The 26693-nt window shown below is 35.6% G+C and overlaps 1 protein-coding gene across 5 annotated transcripts in view; it reads left to right on the top strand.

Annotated features, from left to right (window-relative positions):
• The window catches only part of LOC131036201 (transcription factor TGA2.2), a 112243-nt gene that overhangs the window by 52498 nt on the left and 33052 nt on the right, over window positions 1-26693 (top strand). For 3 of the 5 annotated variants that reach the window (XM_057968050.2, XM_057968042.2, XM_057968058.2), the window contains exons 8-9: window positions 3134-3405; window positions 23090-23326. In XM_057968050.2, coding sequence (XP_057824033.1) covers window positions 3134-3405; window positions 23090-23326 — 509 coding nt within the window. Of the gene's footprint in view, window positions 1-3133; window positions 3406-23089; window positions 23327-24070; window positions 24126-26693 lie in introns of all 5 variants that reach the window. The other 2 variants (XM_057968066.2, XM_057968072.2) reach the window with 2 other exon arrangements.

Genomic DNA, 26693 nt, shown 5'->3' with positions numbered 1-26693 from the left:
AATATACTGATTCACCCTCCCCCCTCCCTCCTCTCAGTATATTTAAGTGCTCTTCAACAGCTATAGGTGTTCAAATTTTGGCCATGGAGATACGACCATTTATAAGCATCCTTCTTGTTCTTATCACAAAGAGAAGATTGGCTTTGACAAGTAGTGTACAAAAATTAGCAAACTCATTTGTGACTACATTCTCCACGTTAGGATCAAGCAAGAGTCTAGCAAGTCTTGCAAAGGTATGGCAGAACTCTTCTCAACATAGAAAGGATCTCAGTGTTATAGTATTTTGGAGCCGATGGAAAAGCAGGAAGATGTAATTGGGTTGGTTATTTTGTTCCATCACTCAATAAGAATTGTTTGCACCTATTTGAAGAAAGTTTCTTTGAGATTTGTTGTTTCTTATTTATGGTCTTTTTTTCAATCATCAAGTCAATGCCATAACATACCTCTCCCAAGCATGACTTATCCATGCCAGTAAATCTATCATATTCAAGATGTCTTTAGTGAAACCAAGAAGAAATTCTACGTGATCTTTCCAAACTGTCATCTAGGATCATGTGCTTAACATATGTTTCTTTTACAATGTTGGATTATTTCTAAATGGATTAGAGTTGGTTGGTGAACATGCTAGAAATTGCATCTTGCACCTACCCAAGTCATCTGAAGATGATTGTGTTGGATGCATATTAGTTCTTAGCAATCTATTTGAAAAAAATAAAAATAAAAATAAAGATAGAAGTAATATACTCAATTTTTAAAACTAAATTATTAAACTTAGAGTAGCTCCAATTTTGAGAATGATCTGACTAATGTCAGTGGGATGTGGTGTTTGGTGATGGACATTTGGATCTCTTTGTCATTGACATACTCCTCAAATGCTAAAGGCACGACATCAACAGCATCAATAAATTTCAATACATTAATGTAATGTGTAAATTTAATCTCTTATTTTCCACGTCAATTCTCAGATGTCTTCACTAGTCACAGCACCTGTGCTTTCTATTTCGTACACATCAATAATAGAAAAATTTTCTAGCTAAATTATTTTATTTCCATAGCTTCATAAAGGGATAATATTTGCTCGATAGGAAAGATTACCATTTAATACTTTAACAAATATTTGTGAATATATCATTCCATAACAAGTATCATCCAGATATCGGCCAAGAGCTTAATAAATTAATTTCCAGCAAATTCCTAGATGCCAATAACCATAAACCACAAATAAAGTATAAAATATCATGCAAATAATTAATTTTTCCAAAATACCTCCGTTACATCATACAAGCCATTTTCAGTATGCCAAAATGGATACTGGTACAGCCAACCTTCTCGCCAACAATGCTTTCTCTCAATCTGTTACTGTGCCACCATTCTGCAATTTTTGTTTGAACTCTGTATTCTACTATCTTCATTAAAGCTCATCCGAAGAATCTGAAATAATTCTTCCAGGATCAATTAGGACAGATATTGCACTGTCAAAACTGGTGTTCCCAGGTTCCAATTCCTAGAATGTGAAATTGAGAAAACTCTCAAATCTTTACTGTTAAGAAATTATTAATTCATTCATGTCTTCATCAATCCCCAAAATCATTAATATAATATTCTTTTTCAGTTTCTTCTCTTCCTGCACAGTTATTTTTAATTAATCCTTTAACTAAAGTCATTTAATTAATTATTAATAATATTACCTTCTAATTATTTTTAGGTAATAATATTAAATAATTAATTTTAAATCTTTTTACTCCACTGTATTCTTCATGGAACATCTCAGAGCAGGAAGAAATATGCTTCATAGCATTATCAATAACAAAATAACAAGGTTGTAGAGACAGCAAGACAAGTGGAATTGTGGTTAGGCATGATTGTTAGAGTAGTAGCGCTAGTGGTTCTAGTGCTTAATGGAAGTATCAAGTGTAGTGAGGTCTATTATCATTACATCAGTTAGTTAAAATGGTACTCTTTGGTTGAGTTTACAATACTGAAGGGTGTATAGCTAAAATCTTTGCAGGGACCTTAAGGCCAAATTCATCATATACAGAGATATGCTGGACCAAGAAAGTTGCTATGAATGGTGTATATTAGATTTTAATATCAACTTTCCACATGTGATGCATCTTCAAATTAAGGTGTATTTATGTTTTGCTGTTTATTTACATTCACAATCCTACTTTGTACATTTCGTTTCTATGTTGGCATCATGGACTTATTCTGCCGGCATTTATAAATATGTAATTAGAGATCTTTTTTTTTAAATGATTGTGAATAGAAAATCATTCTGTTTTGATCTTCATCGTGATCTTCCTTGCACATTATATATTCTCTTTTCAATTTGATTGCATTATTTTGACAATAATATGACTATCAGTTGAGCTTATGGTGGGTGCTAGCTTCTGAAGTTTTGAGTGAGAAGATAGAGTTTCAAATTATTTATTGTAACTCAACTTTGTCTCTTTTGACATTGCCCTATTATCATGGTCTCCAGTTTAAACCAAGACATATTCCATTTGCTATTTTTGTGGACTACAAATATCCAACTAAAGTCATAGATATATATTCTGTTGCAAGTGTGGTCTTCTCCTGTTGGTAGGCTAGTTGGTAGAATTGCATGTACTAAAATGGCAGAAGGAAGTCAATATCTTCAAATATCACCAGATAATTGAGTTTGGATCTTATGTTACCCTGGTTAAATTGCTGGGTTTCCCACACTATTTAACTAGAAGATATGAAGATGTGGATTAAAATTTAGTGATTTAAGGCAGACTTTATGGATGTTGTATGTAGCTCCCATAGCAAACTTGTTGAAATATGTATGAGGGGTCTTTATAACTAACTACAGAGAGAAATTATTGGTGCATAAGGATTATATAAGGTTCCAGATGCAATGATAGATTTTTAAATTTTCTAAGTGCATGCAAATTGCTTAAGGCTTGTCAGTGTTTGATTCTTCTGGTGTCATAGCAGGTCATAACCAATGTTTCTTGTGTTTTGTTTGTTGGATTCATGTGCATTCTGGGGTTCTTCTACTCCTTGAAAAAAATTGCTACTTTTGACAAACACACTTTGAGTTTAATGTTGACACTCATCATAGTATCGTTGGCCTTTCTGACCTAAATTTCTATGTAATGTTTAATAGGGGCAGCTGCATTTGATATGGAGTATTCACATTGGGTTGAGGAACAAAATCGACAACTTTGTGAGCTCAGGACTGCTTTGCAAGCCCATGTGACTGATATTGAACTTCGTATTCTTGTGGAGGGTAGCATGGCTCACTATGAAGAGCTTTTTCGAATGAAGAGTGTTGCTGCAAAGGCTGATGTTTTTCATCTTGTTTCTGGCATGTGGAAAACACCTGCTGAGCGTTGTTTTATGTGGATGGGAGGTGTTCGACCTTCTGAAATCCTTAATGTAAGTTGCAATTCAGGTATAAGCAGAAATAGCAGTCATAGACGGTATGGTTGGAAATGACATACTCACGTTCAAATTTTAGTTGCATTTTTTTTTAATTGCATTGATTTCTAGATTATGTCATTTTCTTTGTCAGCTTGATAATTTCTTGTGCCAAAGATTCTTCCTGTATTGTTGTCGACATCTGGCTGTGCATGTATCCTTCTCTGTGCTTCCGTTTTCTTGTTTTGAGACAAATCTGAAAATGATGGTTTTGGTAGTATATCTTGTTTAACTATATGGCATTTGTATTTGTAACAATTTGGTTACAGTGAAACTATAAACGTATGCAAATCTGTGTGTATATATGCACCTGTTCTTTTTTCTCTCATGACACTTGATTTTGCAGTATCCCTCAGGCAAAATAATTTCTAGAATTACCAAATAATGCATTTCTAAAAAATTGAACTCCATTTTCTTTTGATGTTATTCAGACAATGTGAAGAGCTTTAGCAACAGATGTGTGTGTATGTGCATCTGTGCAGCTCCTTTCCTTTTGTCTTCATGTTAAGCTTCGTGATGTTCTATTTGTTTATTTATCATAGCAAGTCAGCCCAGTAAAACATTTCCAAGGACCAAAAGGGTCAATTATCTAATGCTTTTTGATCTTTTTCTGACAACATGAGGGATTTAGGCAGTTATTCTTTTGCATAATCTAAAAATAGTAAGTCCCTTGAGATTGCATGTTATTGAAACAGTTGGCTCTACTATTACATTCCTTGGTTACAACATATCAATTGAAACATATGTTCTTCCATTCCCCTATTAGATATTTGGCTTGTTCTTATGTTGCTATCTTGAATGGATTTGCATGATTAAAGCTCAGATGAACTGAAAATGTGATTCAAAAAGTTGAAGTACTCAGGTAAGAGTCTGAACAGGTGGACATGCGAACAAAATTAATTTGGTATATAGAAGGTGACATGTTTTCCAAAATCAGGAAGAATGCTATCAAAAAAAGGTTCTTTGAAGAATGTTGATCTATGCGAAGGTTTAGTGAATGCATGGTTGAAGCATCAAGACTCGGTCCACAAATCGTTAGATCAATAGTTGGAGTTCATTTGGATTGTTTGTAGCCTTAATTCAAGATGTAGAATGGAAGGGGAGATACTGCCCCCATAAGACACATTTCTTTCAGGCAGATTTGTACAGGGGAAAACAGAAAACCTATATTCAATCAAGGTCCCTTAAACAACCATTAGGGCAATGAAAATAAAAAGGTTGGTGTGGATCAGAAGCTATGGAATGCATACTTAGATGTGATAAGAGGAAATTCCAATCATGGATTTGGATCCAGAAAAACTGCAAGATAATATGGTAGTATTATTTAATAGAGGGTTAACTCGTAGATTTTTGGGGATTGTGCCATCTCTAGACAAGTTGTATGATTGAGCACAGAAAAATTAGAAAATCCAAGGGGAATATGAGCTTTGATCATGTCCTTTTGGATTTCTTATTTTATTTTTCTCAAATGAAGAGGATAGAGAAATGACCTTTCAAGACAGTTTTTGAGCTTTGGCATCTTGTTTCAAATCCATGGAACATATGCCTATGAGAGTTCCATGTTGGATTAGGGTATACTCCTTACAGCATCATTTTCAAAATGAATGTGTTCAAGAAGGCCTAATTGGACAACACACATGAATTTCTAAGCTGATGGTGGTTTGCAGCTCTCTAAATTATTCATGAATGCTTAAAAAGGTGATCCTTAAACATGGAGGATATTCCTCACACTTGTTCATCAGCAAAATAATAAATTCTTAATTAAAGAGATGTAACATGACTGAATTCAAATAGCATTAACTGAGCAGATAATGAGAACATAACAGAGAGAAAACATGATGAATTGAAGAAAAGTTTACCCTAGAGAAACCCTTTTAGGGTGAAAACTCTAGCTAAATGTGAGTAAACACTTACATGGAGTACTTCAGTAATGACATTAGATAGAGTTTTTCCCAAATCTTTATGATGAAGCTTTCATACAACTGAGATATACTTTAGATAACCTCCTTTGTCTCCCAACACACTTACCCTAGTGTCTTAAAAAACAAATAATTCACTAAGAAATATTACCCAACCCTCCAAGAGTCTAAATTGCTTGAACAACACCCATAATAAATTTTAGACGTCCCTCAATGTTCTAAGTCATGGAAAGTCTTAGAAACCACACCAAAGAAGAGAAAAACTAAAATCTAGAATGCCATTAGAATGCCATTAGACACCTGAAGCTATTGTGACAAATTTACTGTGTCATTTGCACTTTTGCTGCTTGCTGAACTGACAATTTCAGTACTATAGACAAAATACTTAGTTTTAAGATTTTTCTTGTGCACCAAAGCCTGCACATGGATGTTCCATACCATCCCAAACATTCTCCAACATCCAGAAAGTTGTCCTTTGTCCTAAAAACATTTTGAGAAGCACAAAAATACTGATCCTTTATATATCATTCCTTCCTAATATGGAAGCAAAAGCTCAAAGATTCAACAGATTAGAGTGTAAGAACCCCTCAATTAATGACATGTATGCCACCTTTGTTTGCACCACAATACAAAAACCAATCTACTCACATACAAAGACCCAAGCAAGTCCTTCACTACAATAATCGGATTCAATGTCAACTAACTCCATTATCTCTATCTCTTACTATGGTAGATGGGCTGCCAGCAGGGCTTCACCTGAATTTTTATTTTAACAAAATGTGCATAAATCTAGGTTTACAAAACAGAATACTCACCATAACCTCTTCAAAGATGTTTCAATCAATGCTCATGCGATGAGTTATTCTCACAGATGATGGTGTTCCCACCAAAAATTAAAAACTCAATTTGCCATTTGAATGACATTTTAATATTTATTTGCTTTTACAACACTTTAAGCTACCAAGGATAATTTGGTCAAGATGAACATGTTAGGTTAGGAAAAAGGCTTGAAGTTGAAACAAAATTTACTCTACAACATTGTGGATAATCGACCAAGGCAACAATCATGCATGACACAAACAAACAAAATATTGATGGGGCAAAATGACCAAACGTTACAAAGTTGAGGTTTCAGGGAGAACCTATAATGTCCCTTTTGGGGATATTACTATATTTTGTCCTAAACCCACAATTTCAACTGAAATAAGAAATAAAGAACATTTGAGAATACAAATTTACCGATTGAAATGCCTCATCTAAGAGAAAACCCAGGCTAGGTCCTGCACACATTATTAGTCACTGGAAATTGACATTAAATCATAAGTCAAGATAACATATATTTTCGATGTTCGTCTAATCATTAGTATCCATCATAAAGTCATATAACATCCTCATATTAAGATCTAATCAAGACATTAGCCATTCTAATATCGATTCCCATAATAAGCTTATTAGTAATGCGTTGAAAGTTTGAAACTATTGCAAACCGCAGACTCAAGGTTGGTCATGCTTGTACTCTGAGAGAATGGAAGGTGGGCTGCCCTTCCATCCCTCAGTCCACCATCCTGACCAATAAATGAGAAGCAGTTGACAAAACACATAAACGACTTACCAACTTACGGAACCAGCAATATCAAAGAAGCACTTGACATGGACAAGGTTTTAAATTTTGACTACTTGTGCAAACCTACAAATGTACTTGTTTGGAATATATCTTCTATGTCATGGCAGATCAGCAACATCACACTCTCCCATGATAGTCTCCCTCCATTAGGGACATGAACTCAGAAAATAAGGAGAAATTGAAATATGTTAGTCCAGTCCATGAAAACTTAAATGTCAAAATAAAATTATCAATTTACAGAATTAAATTAAAACATGTAATCAAGAAATAGACCAACCAAACACAGTAACATTCTGTTAGAACATCTGTAGAAAACAATAATCAAACTTGTAAATCATCAGCTGCAACAATAATCAAGTAATTGAATATTTGCTGACATGACAAACAGATAGCTAATGTTATAAAATAAAATAGAATATAAAAATGTCATATGACAGCTGTCCAAACAAATATTAGAACCAGTATTTATTTGAGTAATTGTTTTGTGGTACTAGATGCTACTATTGTTCAATTTGATTTATTTCATGCCATGGTCAATAATCCATGGCATATGGACTTAATACATCTTCATTGATAAGGTTCGCAAGCATTGCATTAAAAGTGTTGAAAAATCACAATATAAAAATTGAACATCAACAACGGTGCTGTTCAGTTATTATTCTGAGGGGTGTTAAAAGACATATTTCAACTTCAGTTTGAAAAAATCCACATAAATTAGCAGAATCAAAGAAATTTTACATATCTAAATTTACCATATTTCACAGTGACAATGGCTTGTAAAGTGCATTGGTCTCCAACCAATGTTGGTAGTGACAATTCCAGAGCCATCAATGGAGAGTTCACAGTGACAATGGCTTGTAAAGTGCATTGTTCTCTAACCGATGTTGTTAGTGACGATTCCAGAGCCATCAATGGGGAACTCCCCAAGGATATGCATGTGTTGCTTTTGACGTAGCCCACCTATATGTGGTCTGACCTCTCTGATCTTTCTAGTGCTCTATCAGGATTGTTATGGAGGCTCTTCATTATGTATTTTCATTTTTTATCCAATTGTTTGGATGGATGATCAGGCTTAAAATTTGGGCTGAGCATTTTGCTTTCTTTTGGAATCTAGTTATTGATTCTGTAGTGATGTTTGCTGATGTGAAAGTATCTGGTCAGTGTTTGGTGGAAGCAGAATATCTGATTGAGTTGGAGGCATTTGTTTATTTGGTTTCAAGTTGACTTTTCATAGTTCTGAATTTGTCCTCAATCAGAAGGCTTGCCTTTGTGATTGGACATTTGTTACTCTTTAGGACCGCCATCTTATTGTTTTTGGGGCTCTTGTAAGGTTGTGGTCTTTGATCTCTTTGGGTAGCTTCTTAGTTTTTCAGTTGACACAGAGAGCAAAATCTAACCAGATGATCATGTTCATGAGAAAGCTTATATTGAAAGGAGATATTCTTGTAATCTATTTGGTGTTCCCATTCATTTCCTCCCATGTCTAAGATAATACAGTCAACCATTGGTTTTTCTAGATTAGTCTTGACACAAGTCCTTGCATGCTTAAGTACCCCAGGATGCATGGTAAATTTAGAGGCATTAATGTACCCAACTATTGCTCTTTCAACTTTCATGAGGCGAAGTTTTTCCAATATTCACTGGGAAGTAGGATTTACCTGACAAATAGTGAAAACACTCTTGAGGCATTAATGTACCCAGCTATTGCTCCTTCAACTTTTATGAGGCTGAAGTTTTGCCAATATTCACTGGGAAGTAGGATTTACCTGACACAGTAAAAATACTCTTGAAAGATGTTTAGTGGGATTAAGGCAGGATACCAATACCTTCTTGGAAAACCAGATCCTCTTCCCTGTTTAGTGGAGAAGATGGCCATAAAATATAAATTGGGCAACATATGAGATTATCTACGATCCTGAGGGTTTCTATTTTCTTGAACCCCTTATTTTGAAGTTTTTGGACCGTTGAAAAGCCCTTAAAATCTGCAGGTACTGGCTTTTTCTTTGAGCAGCCAGAGCCTATTTTTTATCTTTGGTAGGGTTTTCCATCATAAGGTATCAATGGAAAGAAAGGCAATCTTCCCCTGGGTGTGGTGTGGAATGAATTGTAGGAAGTACTCCTTACAGATATAATTTATATCATGGGTGACAGAAAACATTAACTAAGAGTTTATATTTAGAGGGAATTGCTCTGTGAGGAGGCCAAGCACCCTCGTCCCCCCTTTCCTGCTCTCACAAAGGGGCAGGTCCTTGCTCCAATCAGCCTTGGGACAAGTTAGGGGATGGTTGTTGTTATTGTTGAGGTAAATTGCTGGTTCTGGACTTAATATATCTAAATAGTGTATTTTTTGTGATTAAATCTGCACTTGACATTAACCCACCCTTGTGTGGTTTTCATTTGACACGAATGCCTATCTTGATGTATACAAAGTTGGCTTTGTGGGACAAACGATCATTAAAGGGAAAAAATCTTAATGTTCCCTTTGAATTTTCAACTATCAGAGTTGTTGGAAACTACTAGGTCACTTCAACTAGTTGACCTGCTGAGCTGTTCACAAGTTTGAGACATGTTAATTAGGTGTACATTGACCTCAACATGAAAAATTTGAAAAAACACCAAGGTATCATTTGCCAATCATGTATGATCGGGTGGACCATGTTCCCTTTCCATATGGTCAATACTTTGTCTCTGAACCTCAAGGCAGCAAAAAATATCAAGCTTAATGACAATGTAAAAAGGTACATTCTGGAATTGTTATCGAGGTGGAATAATTGTCTCTTCTAAACTGCAAAAGAGGCAGACCCTTTGCAAAGGGGATTTGTGATGTAGGTATAGACACCTAAATTTCGCCACCTTCTCAATTAAATCCGTTCTCATCTTAGTAAACTAACTTCATTGTTCCAACTGATCAATTCTATCATCATTTGTTGATTGACTATTTTCACTGTTCAAATTATTCTCATCTTTGCATCATGCGACTGATTTATCAACTTCATCATGTTAGTTTGCCTTGTTGATCAATTGATTACATTATATTAATTAATTAATCACATTCCCTCTTATAGCACCCCATGTATAATTAATTGATTAATCATTATTAATTAATTAATTAGCTCCTAACTAATCCACACATATATCCAGTTAAAATAAATAAATAATCCTAATAATCCCCACCTATATTTCACTTTTGTTAGTTTAGTCATTTCCACCTTTCACTTATCATGTAAATTAGTTAAATAATTAGCTGATCAAGTTAACTCTCAATCAAATTAGTTTGTTTATCAATCAAGTTAGTTGATTGATCATTTAAGCTAGTTAACTGGTCAGTCAAGTTAATTGGCTAATCAATCAATGGATATAACTAGTCAATCAAACTAGTTAAATCTAAATCATTCCTTACCATTCATATTTTCACCTAAAAATCTGTAAATCCATCTTTCCTTTTAGGAATTTAGGAGCTCTTTGAGTAATCTTTGATCTATTTCTGAATATCTGAATCATGTTGTTGGAAAGCTCGCATAACAGTTAAGCATCCAAAATTCTTTGTCGATTTGTGAGCAAATCCAATCAACACTTCATTTGAGGTTTGTGCATGTTTAGAATAACGAAATTTAATTATCATTTCTTTTTTTAAATTTTTTATTCTTTTATGAATTCAATGCATTCAGTACGTTTTGGAATAAAGATTGGGAACAAGTGATTTGTTCCACCTTTTCCCTATATATGTTACATAACCTTGATGTATTTTCCTTGTTGAAATTTAAAACTATGGCCATTGTTTTACCAAGAGTGGCCATGAACTCTTCATTATCAAAGGAAAAAACCAAAAAACTTATCCCAATGCAGTTTCCTCTTAACTGGGTAACAGAGTGACAGCATGGTATGGAGAGACTAATGAAGATTAAAGCATCATTAAAAAGATAATGCTTGATCAAGCTCTTTATATGCTGTTTGATCATCAAATTTACAACCAAAATCTGGAAGCGTTTTGGTGAAAGAGGTTGTCCATATTTGATGGGCAAAGCTTCATCACTGCAGTACTAGTGATCTTCGGGACTATAGTTTCACCTTTTAAGAAATCCTTCAAAAAAGGACTTTCGAATTAATATGAAATTCTTTTCGAAAGCTTGCAATTAACAATATGGTTTGGAAGGCCTTAGTTTAAATTCCTCAACCACAGCTTTGAGAATAAATGTGCTACTAGCAAAAATGCTAACATGATGATCAGAAGAGAGAAATTGAAATCCTTTTATAGCATGTATCTTATTCTGAATTATCATTCTCAGAACAGGTAAAAAGAGAGTTTTGTTGGGAGTCCATTGATTGAGTTGGAAGTGGGCATGTGATGTTAAACATTAATTTGAAAATTCCCAAGGGGTACATAATTCCAAGTAACTGCTACTAAATGATTAATGATGGTAGACAGGTGAATATTACCCTTCTAACCATGTGATTGGTTAGCCTAGATTTTTTACAGTTATCAACATCATAGATTGCAAATATAAAATGATGCAGACAAAATTGGGGGGACTTTCCAGACACCTAATCTTGCAGCTAATTCAAAATACAATCACTCTCTCTAAAATTTGAATCTATGAAACATTACACAAACTCATAGCTACACCCATAATTTCATAATTTTATTCTATAAAATTTTCAAACATCAAATTACAGACATTCTTTTATCTGCAGCAAACTCTGTTTTCAACGCATCTACATATCTATTCTCCTCCCTATCACCCAAATCCTTTTCTTAATTATTATTTTTTAATTCAAAATTCAGTCCCCTGCGCCTTTATTGGTTTCTCCTTATGTCTTTGCAGTATCAAGCTGCTGCCCTACTCAATTCATTTCTGATTTCAGACTTTATCATTTTATTCCATTCAACATATCATTCACCTCTCTGTTTTGCACCCTCTTTCTTCTCATTTGCCATCAGGGCAAATCTGCCCTGCAAGTTTTTTTTAATCTTACTCTCTCTTTCTGGCACCCTTCCTTATTGTTTTGTGTGTTGTGAGGGTCTTTTTTATTTCTCTGCACAAACTCTTATGCTGGCTCTCTCTTTTTGTACACAGCCTTATTATATGCTTGTTTTACACTGCAGATTCACACTTCTATTTCCTACGCTTCATCTCTCCTTTCCCCTGTGTTTTTCACTCTCTTCTACTCTCTTCAAATATAGTGCTCCATGTTTTTGTTTTCATCTGCAACCAAAAAACTCCTCTTTTTTATCCTACACAAGTGTATGCCATTTATGGCTCTTCACAACCTGTCCAGCATCATTAATGTGTTCTTTTGTTTGCAACACTAGGCCCTCAATCTTCCACGCATCTTTTTCTCCCTTGCCTTCTAAACTTATTTTCGCAAGCCTTTGGCTGTCTCTTTTTCTCTACACTGTTTATCCCTTTGCATTCTTTCTTTCATCTGCAACTTAAAACGACCAATCCTTTCCACTTTTTAAATTTAGTAACCGATAGAGGCCAAACATATCAAAGCACCCAAAACTCTCATTTTTCTTTTCTCTCGAACTGGAATACAAATGATTGGTGAGGTTTCCAATGCTTCCTTCCTCTGTTTAGCCATTTTATTTTCTTTTTATTTTCTGCTCTAGCTGGCAGATGCTCCTCATCAGGTGCATTTGATCAAAGTTTGTTAGCATAGGCTCACAAAAGTGGAGTTGAGTGATAGAATCACCCTTAAAGATTGCAAACAATCTACAATGAACTCCATCCCTATGACAAGTACACTTAAAGTGATTTCTTTTTCCTCTTCTTCCAGCATCTTGCTAGAGCACTCACCATCTTCCTCCAACAATTCTGTTCTTTACTCCTCTTTCTTCGTGTGGAATCGATTCCACCATGGTCAGGCTCCTCCACCAAATGCATTCTTCTCTCTTCTTCTCTCCCGTGGATTTGCATCCACCATGAACTGAGCACCTCCACCAAATCTTACCTGCAACATCCTTTACAACTTCTACATACAAACATACAACATCTCCACACCAATCTGCGATTGAACAACTCTTTGTATCTACTATTTTCTGCAAATCAACTTGTTCATTACACAATGTAGAGAAATCAAAATTTACCTCTTCATTCTTCATTGCTCCAATATCTTCTTCTTTGTCACCCATTGTCATCGCCATCTTCATGTCCTCCAAAGGACTCATCACTGCTGCAACTTGTTCCTTGTCTTCAAGGTCGACATGTTCATTTTGTTTCTCAATCGCTGCAGATTTCATTTTGCTTCCCTCTTTTATGCCTCCAACAAGACATGCTCTTTCAACCTCACTCTTCTCTTCACCATCCTTTTGTACAAGGATCTTCTCAAGCCATACTGCTGCAACTTTACCTTTTTCTTCAACATATCTGGCATCCATCTACATGTCCTCCAATGGACAAATTATTTCTGTGCTCATCTTCCTTTCTATCACAGCTGCAACCTCCAATCTTCTCTCCGTCATGCCCCCACAAAGACATGTTTCAGCTCCAAACTCTTCCGTGTTTTCTCTTTTATCCTCTTGCACGGGGACCTCTTCTTCAATGTCATAGGCTTGACACCTTGCTGCAACTTTTCTTTTGCATGCAAACAAATCGCTATAAAAAGAATTATCAAAGTCAATTGCCACCAATGGCCCTTCTTCATCTTCTATCCTTGGTAATCTTCAACATCAAATAAATTTTGGATTCTCCTCATCTCTTCCTTCAACAAGGTTTCATCCTTGTGGTCCTCAACTTCATCATCAAACTTGAGACCATTACTATCCATGAACTTGGTCTCCAAACACTCTTCATCCGGTTCGCATAATTCACATGTTATCACTGCAACTTGTGCCTCATTATCTTCCCAACTTGTGTGGGCTGCTCCCACATGCTTATCCCTCCCTTCAACCTCTACCAAAGGGCTGCAACATGCCTTCTCTCAGCTTTTCTTTTTACCGACCTCTTTCAAGAGAACACTCTTCTTCTCCATTCTCTCTACCTCATGAGAGATTCACCTTTTCACACTCATTCCAATCCTCATCTCCTTCCTCAGGACAGCACTCTATCCTCTTTGTGTGCTATGTTTCTTCCCATTCTTCTCATTTGCTGTCCAACCACCTGCATGTGGTTTCTTCCCATTCTTCTCATTCAATATTACTTTTATCCAAGGGCTGCAACTGTCCTCTTTCAATAGGCTTTTCTCCTTCGCACATCTCTCTTCCAACCTACCTTCTTCCACTTCAATCTTCTTTTCCAATTCGCCTAATCTGGCCTGGAGCTTTTCCAATTCTTTACGGAGCTTTCTATTTTCTTTTTCTTCCCAATACTCTTCCCAATATGGGATTATCATGGATCTCCTCATGACCCATTTCATCTTCCCTTTGAAACTCATCTTCTTTCACTTAGAGACTTTAACATCCCTCTACAGTCACAAATCCTCCCTGCAACAAACTCACTCTTGTTTTTTTCTACCTAGCAGACCAGTTCTTGGAAGATACTCTTCTCATGCACCTTCTACCCAACTTTAACCTCTGTTGGAGGATAACAACTCACACACTTTGCAAATTTGTTTCACACATCATACTTTCCTCTTCTCCGTTTTCCAGGCAAACTCTTCTTCTGTAATTTTCACTATGCCAGTGATCAATTGGCTTTGATACCGAATGATGCAGACAAGATTGGGGGTCTTTCTAGACAACCCAATCTTGCAGCTAATTCAAAGTACAATCACTCTCTAAAATCTGAATCTATGAAATATTACACAAACTCATAGCTACACCCATAACTTCAAAATTTATTCTATAAAAATTTCAAACATCAAATTACAAACATATATTTATCTGCAGCAAACTCTGTTTTCAACACATCTGCATATCTATTCTCCTTCCTATTGCCCAAATCCTTTTCTCTATTATTATTTTTTTAATTCGAACTTCAGTTCCCTGCCCCTTCATTGGTTTCTCCTTATGTCTTTGCAGTATCAAGCTACTGACATACTCATTTCGTTTCTGATTTCAGACTTTATCATTTTATTCAATTCAACATATCCTTCGCCTCTCTGTTTTGCACCCTCTTTCTTTTCATTTGCCATCAGGCCAAATCTGCCCTGCAAGTTTTTTTTAATCTTGCTCTCTCTTTCTGGCACACTTCCTTATCATTTTTGTGTTTTGTGAGGGTCTTGTTTATTTCTCTGCGTGAACTCTTATGCCGGCTCTCTCTTATTTATATGCAGCTTTATTATATGTTTGTTTCACACTGCAGATTCACATTTCTGTTTCCTGATCTTGATCTCTCCTTTCTCCTGTGCTCTTCACTCTCTTCTACTCTCTTCAAATGTGGTGCTCCATATTTTTGTTTTCATCTGCAACACAAAAAATCTCTTTTTTATCCTACGCAAGTGTATGCCATCTATGGCTCTTCACTTCCTGTCCAATACATTAATTTGTTCTTTTGTTTGCAACACTAGGCCCCCAATCTTCCACACATCTTTTTCTCACAACCTGTCCAATACATTAATTTGTTTTTTTGTTTGCAACACTAGGCCCCCAATCTTCCACGCATCTTTTTCTCCCTTGTCTTTTAAACTTATTTTCACAAGCCTTTGGCTGTCTCTTCAGTTCTACACTGTTTATCCATTTGTTAAAACTTGAACCAGAATATAGAAAATCTGAGAACAGAAAATAAAGAATGAAAACACAAATGAACAAGCCCTTATCCTGGGAAAATGTAATGTCCCCACTTTAGCAGATTGACCAAGTATATGTGCGTTAGCCTAGCTCTACATGGTCCCGAGGGCTAACGAAGGGTTTAAAGGGATCCTGGAGTGTTTTGGCCTAGTCATTTCCAGTTTGGGCCAAAACGAAGTTGATTTACTTAGTTTCAGGCATACTTACTATTTTTAGTAAGTCAGCAGGACACAACGGGGGCTAGTTTTGGTGATTGGATTTGATACTTCTTGGCGAGAGCTTTCCGATGAGCTATCACTCACGCTATTTGGAGTCCGATTGCTAATATATTTTAATGCCTGAAGTTTTATTAAAGTAACATTTAATTTAATTGTAAAATATTAAAGTGTTACTTTAATATTTGTTCTATGGAGATATGTGTAAATCAAAGGGGCAACCAAGGGAGACATAAGTGAATATTTTAATATGTTTTATATTGAACATGTTTTATCCCACATTGCTTGAGTGAGTTGGGTCGCCCCTTGGAGAAAGAATAAAAGGGAGCTTTTGTGGCTTCATTGGGCATGTGGAATATGAGAAGAATTTGGTGTGTGAGTTGCAGATCCGTTCTTGGCATTAGAGGACGTCTATCCTCTCTTGTGACATTCTAGACGTCATTCCCTTGGGGTTTGGCCTTTGGAATCCTTTGCTATCAGCTTCATTTACAGGCAGATTGGGTGTTTTTCCAGCTACAAGCAGCAACATTATTTGGTTGCATTTCCAGCTACAGGCCGCGACACTATTCACGCGGGTACTATTCACGCGGGTACTATTCACCTGGCACTATTCATGCAGCGCTATTCATGTTACTGTAGCAGCAGAATTAGAAATTTTGGTTGGAACATTATGTCAAAATGCTGGAGTATTTAGTGAGTTGAAAATAACCTGCTATGTATTTGATTTTTGTTAATTCTGGAAATAATATTATAACAACAGTAGTTCAATTTCCAGCTTGCCTATTATTGTAGATTCTTTTAGTTCATGTTATGTGGTTTCATACCTGTGCAAAGACTTAAAAACAAAAAAAACATTGAAACATTAAACGGAGGAATAAGGAGTTGGCTGCAAACTGTTTGACTAAATTCCTATCAGCAGTGGGGTTAGTTTTTGGGCATTCTAGGGTGTCCATTACAGAAAACCCTCCACCTAAGGGTGAAAAACCCAGCCCACTCAAAATTAACTTTATTATATCTCAGAAAAGAATACAACTGATGATAGTCTCAGAATACTATCAATCATAATAATATGAGTTCGATTCTCTATGAATCAATCATAAAATGAACTCAGCTGATATAACTCGAATACAATTCAAAACCTTCAAATATTTGAAACTCTGTAAGTAGAAGGAATACACAATATTTCTAATCTGACAAATACGATCACAAGGAAGAAGAAACCGATATATAAAACTACCTAAGAAGAAGAAGAAGACGAGAGAAGGAAGAATGACGAATATAACATATCGGAATTTCAATGAAGAGTCACACGAAGGGAGAGGTAGAGGCACAGACAGTTTCTTCTGCATGGACAGCCTCATCACCTTCACCGACAGCCTCATCACCTTCACTGATAGCCGTTGCTACATGAAGAGTCATCGACAGTAAACAAGGGAGGGAAGGAACGGAGGCTAAGGAACCGATACTAGACGAGATCAATAAGGAGCCGATAATCTCTATCGTAGCTATATCTTCGACACTCCCTCTTAGCAAGAGAGAGATATTCATTATATCAACATATAACAAGTACACATACCTGCAACTCAGAAAATGTCAACAAAAAAAGCGTCACAGTTTTTATTCAATAAAGTTGTTATCTCAGTATAAGAATATTCATCATAGCTACTCCTAGAGGATGAATAAAACCAAAAAATTAAAAACATAAAGTCATACACATGACCTCCACCATAGCTACTCCCAGAGGGTGGAACAAGGGATTTCACCTCGAACTTCTCTCGCGGAGAAGAACTCATTAATCAAGGGATTTCACCTCGAACTTCTCTTAGAGAGAAGAACTCATTAAACACAGGTAATGTATCACTGAAGCTGAGATTCTCTCTCAGCAAGTGCATCATTCTCCATCATACCAAGCTTTTCTCGGAAGTAACAAAACTTCACTCTCGGAAGTGGCTTGGTGAGAATGTCTGCAGTTTGCTTCTCTGTAGAAATGTACTTGAGTTCAATTGCTTTTCGTTGAACCATGTCTCTCAAGTAATGATATTTAATTTCCACATGTTTGCTTCTATCATGAAATACTGGAATAACTGAAAGTTTCACACAACTTTGATTATCACACATAATCACAGTAGGTTCCAAAGGCTGTCCAAACAAGCCTGCAAGTAATTTCCAAAGCCACATAGCTTCTCTTGCAGCCACACAAGCTGCAACATATTCAGCTTCAGCTGTACTTTGTGCAATACAAGATTGTTTCCTGTTGCACATAGAAATCATAGCTGAACCTAGACTAAAAGAACAACCTAAAGTGCTTTTTCTATCATGCACATAGCCTGCCCAGTCTGAATCAGAAAACCCCTGCAAGTTCAGCTCTACACATGAAATTTTTTTGAAGCCAAGTCCAATTGTACCATGAACATATCTCAATATATGTTTGGCTGCCACAAGGTGAATATGTCTTGGTTCACACATGAACTGACTCAAGGTATTAACTGCATAGCATATATCAGGCCTTGTGTTAACCAAGTACATTAAGGAGCCCAATAATTGTCTATACATAGTAGGCTCAACTAAGTCTGAAGTAGCTGCATCCTCATGTAATTTCTTTAGATTTACTTCCATAGGAGTCACCATAGACTTACACTCTAACATGCCAAATCTTTTCAAAATATCAACTACATATTTACCTTGAATCAATATGATTTCATTTGGTCTTTGCCATACCTCAAGTCCAAAGAAATAATGTAACAAACCAAGATCCTTCATTTCAAATTCTGAAGCTAAATCCTTCTTACATTTGTCAATGAGATCATCATCACCAGTGAGGAATAAATCATCAACATATAGTACTAAAATCAGCACCTTATCATCACATAACTTGAATTATAAGTTTGGATCAGCATCATTATTTAGAAAACCCAAGCTCAAAATATAGTGGTCTATCCTTTCATACCAAGCACAAGGAGCTTGTTTAAGACCATATAAAGCCTTTTTCAGCGTGCATACATGAGAGTTTCTACTGTGAATAATAAAGCCCTCTAGCTGCTCAATGTAAACCTCCTCTTCAATTTTACCATTCAAGAAGGCTGTTTTCACATCCATTTGATGAAGTTTCCAACCCTTAACAGCTGCAACAGCTATGATAGTCCTGATAGAAGTGTAACATGCTACAAGTGCAAAGGTTTCTTCGAAATCTATACCTTCTTTTTGGGAAAAACCTTTGGTTACAAATCTGGCTTTGTACTTTTCTATACTCCCATCAACTGCATGTTTGATTTTGAACAGCCACTTAGAAGAAACCATTGATTTGTTTTTAGGTCTAGGAACAATGTCCCATACGTCATTTTTCATAATAGATTGATATTCCTCTATCATGGCATCCTTACACACTTATTGATTTAAAGCCTCTTCAACATCTGAAGGCTCATATTCTAAGATATGACTCATCAAAGATACATAACCAGCAAACTTGTGAGGTCTTTTGCTTTCTCTGAAAATACCACAAGGGGCTGCATATTTTTTAGCATCTTCCATAGTATGTCTAGCCCACAAAGGTCTTTTCTTGTTAGTTGAACTAATACTGAGATTTGCTGATGTAACTATAGAGTCAACTGGATCAATTGGATCAGCTGAATCAACAAGATCTTCTAAATCTGTAAACTCCCTCTGAATGTCTGAAGATGGATTCAGATCAGCTGTATCTAAATCTTGAGGGTGCTCAAAATCTTCTTTATCAGCTTCTATGCTAGACTCTTTGAATTTCATGCAAGCTACATCTTCATCAAAAGAAACATCCTTGCTGATCTCAATCTGTTTTTGTCCTGGAATGTAGATTCTATATGCCTTTGAAGAATCACTATAACCAACAAAGATGTTTTTCTTCCCTGAAGGTTCTAATTTAGATCTTTTCTCTTTAGGATCATGAATATAAACAGGGCATGCAAAGATTCTGAAATAGCTTACTTCTGGTTTGACACCTGTAAAGGCTTCTTCTGGAGTCAAGTTGTTTAGAATCTGATGAGGATTACGATTCTGAATGTGAACTGCTGTCCTGCAAGCCTCGGCCCAAAGAAATGTTTGAAGATTTTGGTCATGAATCATAGCCTTTGTTGCTTCAACAATTGTCCTATTCTTCCTTTCAACCACACCGTTTTGTTGAGGATTATAAGGGACACAAAACTCCCTCTTAATCCTAGCTTCAACACAAAAGTTATGAAAAACACCAGAAACATATTCTCCTCCATTATCAGATCTAAGAATTTTTATTTTTTTGCTAGATAGATTTTCAACTAGAGCTTTGAACTCTTTAAATATGGACAACACTTCATCAGACTCTTTAGACTTGAGAAAGTAAATCCAGCACTCACGAAAAAAATCATCAATAAAGGTGACATAATACCAAAAACCACTAAGAGAAGCAATTGACATAGGTCTACATAAATCAGAATGAATTAATTCTAGAGCATTCTTTGCCCTACTTTCACTACTATGAAAGGTGCTCTTAATGTTCTTAACTAGAGCACACCCCTTGCAAACACCTTCATGGTTTTGATTCAGCTTAGGAAGACCAATGACAACCTTCTCCATTGAAGACAAAGTTTTGAAATTTAAATGACCAAATCTTTTATGCCACAGCTCACTTGAACTCGAAGAATCATGAGCTAAGACTTGAATAGGATGAGCTGAAAGCTTGTAAAGACTATCATGACGAACACCAATAACATGAGCTGATTGAATACTAGAGTTCTTCTTCCATGCAAGTACTTTTCCATCAGCAAAAGCAACATGATAACCTTTGTCTTCTAATGCAGAAATAGAAATCAGATTCCTCTTTTTACCAGGAACAAATAGGACATCACTTAAATGAAGGGGAATACCAGAGTCCAATTGAAAAGAAGTATAACCAACAGCTTTCACAGAATAGCAAGCATCATCACCAATGATAACTTGAAGATGAGAGTCTTTTTCTTTCAAGTTTGAAAGGTGCTCACGAAAACCAGTGATATGACGAGATGCTCCACTATCTATCAACCAAGTATCACAGTTAGTAGGAACATTACTAGAAAGTGCAGAAATAAATAAGAATCCTTTAGAATTTTCACTTGACTCTTTGAGGAGAAGGATTCTCAACATTTGCAACAGCTGCTTGAGTCTTAGATTTTGAAACACAATCTCTGGCAAAGTGACCAAATTTGTCACACCTAAAACATTGAATTGTAGAAAGGTCCTTCCACTTTTTCTTGGCAACAGGGGCTGACTCATCATTCTTGTCTTTGAATCTTTTGAAGTTACCTTTCTTTCCTTTCCCCTTAGATGCATGGGCAGCAAGCACATGATCATCTTCATGATGGGATTTGCGACCTTAACCTCTTGCTTCTTGTCTGCATTCTTCCTGAATGCAATCTGCCCTCAACCTATCAAATTTAGGAAGAGCATCTTTTCCACTAATGCCTTGAATGAAGGATTCCCAGGAGATGGGAAGTCCATTCATAGCTAACATAACCAAGTCTTTATGAGCAAAAGTATCTCCAATTGCACTGAGCTGATCTTTTAACTTAGAAATCTTCATGAAATAAGAAGTAACAGATTCTCCTCTAGACATTTTCACATGCAGCAGTTGACGCCTAAGGGTTAGCTGATATTGTTGAATTCATAAAGATCCTTTAGACTCTGAAACATTTCCTTAGCTGAATCCAACTTAGAGATGATAGGCACCAGATGATCCTTAACAAAATCAATCAGAATTTTCTTAGCCATGGTCTTGTTCTTTCTCCATTGAACTGTCTCTGCATTAGCAGAAGGTTCTTCTACATCTTTTGAGACATAGTCAAGGAGATCATTCTCTTCTAGAGTGATCAGAATTCTAAATTTCCAAGAAGAGAAATTTGACGAACCATCCAGTCTATCTTCTACTTTCAATCCGTTCACCATAATGAATGGCTTAGGCAAACAATTGAAAGAAATAAAGAACTTAAAAATTTTGGTTCTGGATCAATCTTCGAGACCCACTCTGATACCATGTTAAAACTTGAACCAGAATATAGAAAATCTTTAAATTTGAGAACAGAAAATTATGAATGGAAACACAAATGAACAAGCCCTTATCCTGGGAAAACCCTCCACCTGAGGGTGAAAAACCCAGCCCACTCAAAATTAACTTTATTATATTTCAGAAAAGAATACAACTGATGATAGTCTCAGAATACTATCAATCATAACAATTTGAGTTCGATTCTCTATGAATCAATCATAAAATGAACTCAGCTGATATAACTCGAATACAATTCAAAACCTTTAAATATCTGAAACTCTGTAAGCAGAAGGAATACACAATATTTCTGATCTGACAGATACGATCACAAGGAAGAAGAAACCGATATATAAAACTGCCGAAGAAGAAGAAGAAGACGAGACAAGGAAGAATGACGAATATAACATATCGGAATTTCAATGAAGAGTCACACGAAGGGAGAGGTAGAGGCACGGACAGTTACTTCTGTACGGACAGCCTCATCACCTTCATCGACAGCCACATCACCTTCACTGACAGCCGTTGCAACATGAAGAGTCACGACAGTAAACAAGGCAGGGAAGGAACGGAGGCTGAGGAGCCGATACTAGACGAGATAAATAAGGAGCCGATAATCTCTATCGTAGCTATATCTTCAACACCATTTACATTCTTTCTTTCGACTGCAACTTAAAACTACCAATTCTTTCCCCTCTTTAAATTCTTTATTTTAGTAACCTACAGAGGGCAAACATGTCAAAGCACCCAAAACTCTCATTTGTCTTTTCTCTTGAACTGGAATACAAATGATTGGTGAGGTTTCCAACGCTTCCTTCCTCTGGTTTTCCATTTTGTTTTCTTTTTATTTTCTCCTCCAGCTGGTGGATGCTCCTTCATCATAATAGAATTAGTTAACATAATGGATCTTTCTAAATACTCAGCTTAGAATTATTATCTAACAAAGAAGATCATCACTAGAAGATTACTTTTAGAATTGGCTACAATCAAGTTTAATATATCTTTTTGTCTGGTTTTGTTTGGTATTGAATATTACCCAAAGTATTCTTGTGCTCATTAATTGCTTTTCAGTTTGATTTGTTACTGTAGGATGTGTAGTATGCACCTGAAGGCTCACGATAAATACTTATATTCTAACAATATTGTCTGTTATCAAGATTCATGTGCATAATATAATAATATTTTTTGTACCAGATTCTTACTCCTCAACTTGAGCCATTAACGGAGCAGCAGGTATTATCAGTTTGTAATTTGCGACAGTCATCGCAACAGGCAGAGGATGCACTATCACAAGGCATGGAGGCACTTCAGCAGGCTCTTGCTGACACTTTGGCAGGAGGTTCTCTAGGTACACCAAATGTAGCCAATTATATGGGGCAAATGGCAATGGCAATGGGCAAGCTTGAAACGCTTGAGAGCTTTGTGCATCAGGTCCTCACCTAAGTATTGACTGTTTTATTGCTCTGAACATTAGAATTACTAGTATTTCTGTTATATTTGAGCATTGAGTAGGAAATGCCTTATCCCAATTGTTTACTAATCTTTTCAATGCATTAGGTGAAAGTTAAGCACTGCTCTTCTTAATCAAGATAGTTTCCAAACCCATGCAAATAATTTTCTCAAAATAAGCATAATTTTCTTGAATGAGAAAAGTAATGCATTAGGTCAGAATATTTAATATAGTTACTGGATTCCCTAGCGAAATTTTTATTCTATCTCAAATATCAAGGCTGCATGATAGTATCTCGTGCTGAGTTGAAAAGATAGATGATTCAGTTTGTTGTGTGTGATCGTTATTCATTCTTTTCACTGAGTAATACTTTTTTAACAAATGAAGTACAATATTCTGAATTCCATTTGAACTACTCTAAGGCAGAAACAATTGTAACCAAGAACAGTTACCAACATTTTATGTTGTTTTTTGTAGCTCAAACCATATTTTAGATGACAAAGGGTAAAGTTTATTCCTGGAGCAGCTATTAAGAGAATAATATGTTTTATAAACAGATTTTAGCCATTTCTTCCTTTCATCTTTTACATTAGGGCTTGGGCTGTTGTGAAAATATAATTTTGCCCTTAATAAAATATGTTTTCTTTCTGATCCGCTGACATATGGGATGAGGGACAGGCCAGCTCTTTTATTTTATCCATACATTTTTTGGTTGTCATTGCAAGGATTCGGCAGCCAAGGGATGAAATAAATCAGAATTGAAGGTGTGATGTTATTGGGGTAATTTCTTGATTCTGTCATTTAAAAAAAATTTGTTTAGGCACTCTTCAGAACATTGAATTAATACTTACACTCACATGGAAGTGGGGAGCTGTATTGCATTGATATATCATATAAGTAGTAGTGTTTTGGAACATCCCCATTTCCAGTTTTGATCCAGCAGGCATGTGTCTTATCTTTGAATATAATTACCAAGTTTGATAACCTGGCTTTGTATGGATGGGAAAGATTACAAAAAAACATTGGAAAGGCTGGTTAAAAAAACAAATTTTACTTGCCTTGCTAAGAATGTCAGATTTGATTTTAGTTTGGAGAGAAATCAAATTCTAATTTAAAGAAAAGAAGAAGAAGAAATAATAAGAACTTGTGGATGAATCAGACCAATTTGGTATATCTGAACATTCTAGATTCAACAGGATATGGACCAGACTATTAGAATAATATTAAATTATTAAAAGATAAGTCTTACAGTTGTAATAAAGCCACCTTAGTGGCAAGCGTTTTCTTTCCATTTTTTTCTGGATTCACTTTTTAGTTTTTAGTGAGTCATGTAATGTTTATCCATTTGAGTGGTTTCTTTTCCAATCTCTATATAAAGAGATGAACCTCTTTGTAAATCTATCTTGTTAATTTATAGAATACTAAAATATTGTCTGCTATTAATTTTTGCAATATGGTTCTAGAGCAGGGGGTCAAATGAATTTACCAGTTGCAGTACAAAGGCTGTTACTGGTATATTTTACGGCCTTTTTTTATGGAATTCTCGCAAGGGCATTTGTTCAAAAATTGTGAAGGTTTTAGTAGGGAGTCACGTGAAATAAAGTTCAAGGTCAAATCACAGGTTGGCTATTTTTGTGTGGGAGATTTTCTTTTTTCAAAGAATAATGTAGGAATTTTCATGCAAAATGACTTGCATGTGCATGTATGTGAGTTGCATGTACTTGAATGGGAAAGATTCATGGTGTTTAAAGTTGAGTATTTCTTCTACTATGATTTCTTAGCCTGACTAGCTTGTGGATTGTAGTGGATGTTTTGTGTGACATTTTTATTCAGATTTTCTGTAGTTTCTAGTGTGTCCTCAAAATGTGTGCTAGGGTTTGAAGATTTTCAATTTTATTATATGGATTTTCTATAATTTCGGAAATGGAAAAATTCCTTTGAATAAATATTTTGGTTTCAACTTTTACACTTGAAAGTAAAAATCCAGATGCAATTGATGTACAAGAATCTATGGGGAATAGTTAATGGAAATGAGACACCTCCTATAGATGCTAGTAAAGTATTCGAATGGCAGAGCATAGATGATAAAGCCAAAGCTGTTAATGATCTTGTCCTCTGAGGTCTAGAGTTACAGTATGCAGATTTGGCAAAATCATCGAAGGAAATTTGGGAGAATTTGAATACATTATTTCGAGCAGCAGCAGTTAATGCAAAATTCTCTTTAGAACTTCAATCGTTCAAGTTCAAGATGGCTGATGGAATCACTATGTTAAGCCACATGAACAATTTGAGGTCTCTTCTTCGACAACAAATTGAGGTCAATGCTATAGTGGATGATGAAATTGCTAAAGCTATTTTACTAAATAGTTTGCCTTCAAAAGTCAGCAATGTAATTTTCACTCTTAGTTAACTATCTTCTAAAAGTTTGAAAGACATGATTTCAACTCTCCTAGCTGAAGAAAAGAGAACTATTGCAGAAGATACAACAAATGATCCTTAACCTGAGGTAGTATTATTCTCAAATAGTAGATCTGATAAGGATAAAAGAGGGACATAATACTACTATTGCAAGAAAATAGGCCACACAGCTTGGAACTATAGATTTTGAGCAAATGATATTCTCAAAGGATAACTCAAAGGAGCTAATGTATATGAAAATAATATTGTAATACCTAGTTATAATGGTCAATTAAGTTGTTAGGATAGACTTTAGGAATATACTTTATTCTTTTAGTTGTCTTTTGCTTTTCTTAGTTGTTGATCTTATCCTTATCGGATAGATCTTTTAAAACTCTTATTTAAGGAGACTTTTGCTATCCATTTCATGACATTTGGAGAAGTCATCGAAGATTGGCGTCCAAGCTACAAGTGCGAGTTAGCTGATTTCAATACCAGTTCACTTTATTTCATTACTGCATTTTCTAGGTATGTTTGAAATAGATATGCAATGCTATTTGATGATCTGGTTGCCCTTACATTTGAGGAAATTTGTATTTTCAGATCAGAAATAAATCTAGAATTTCTCTGCTACATGAATGTTTGAAGATTGTTATATTTCCGAGTTGTTTATTGGCTACAAGTTAATTTATTATCTGCACTTAATTTGTCATCTCAAAACCATTGCAAAACACTTTAAAAACAAAAAAAAACTAAGGCAAAACAGGGCAACATATTACTGTCCATTAGTCTGAGGGTGGTAGCTAGTATTAGGTACAACTAAACCCCTGTCAAATAAAATGTTCCTACTAGAATAGACAAAGGAATCTGATATCTCTATTGCTCACTATATTTTTAGGCAAATTATGAAGCTTGAACACTTCTTTGGAAAATAGATCAGCTACTTGAGGT

This window comes from Cryptomeria japonica, chromosome 10, assembly GCF_030272615.1.
Source record: "Cryptomeria japonica chromosome 10, Sugi_1.0, whole genome shotgun sequence".
In the NCBI taxonomy this organism is placed as follows: Eukaryota; Viridiplantae; Streptophyta; class Pinopsida; order Cupressales; family Cupressaceae; genus Cryptomeria; species Cryptomeria japonica.
This window is presented reverse-complemented; position numbering and strand designations above follow the sequence as displayed.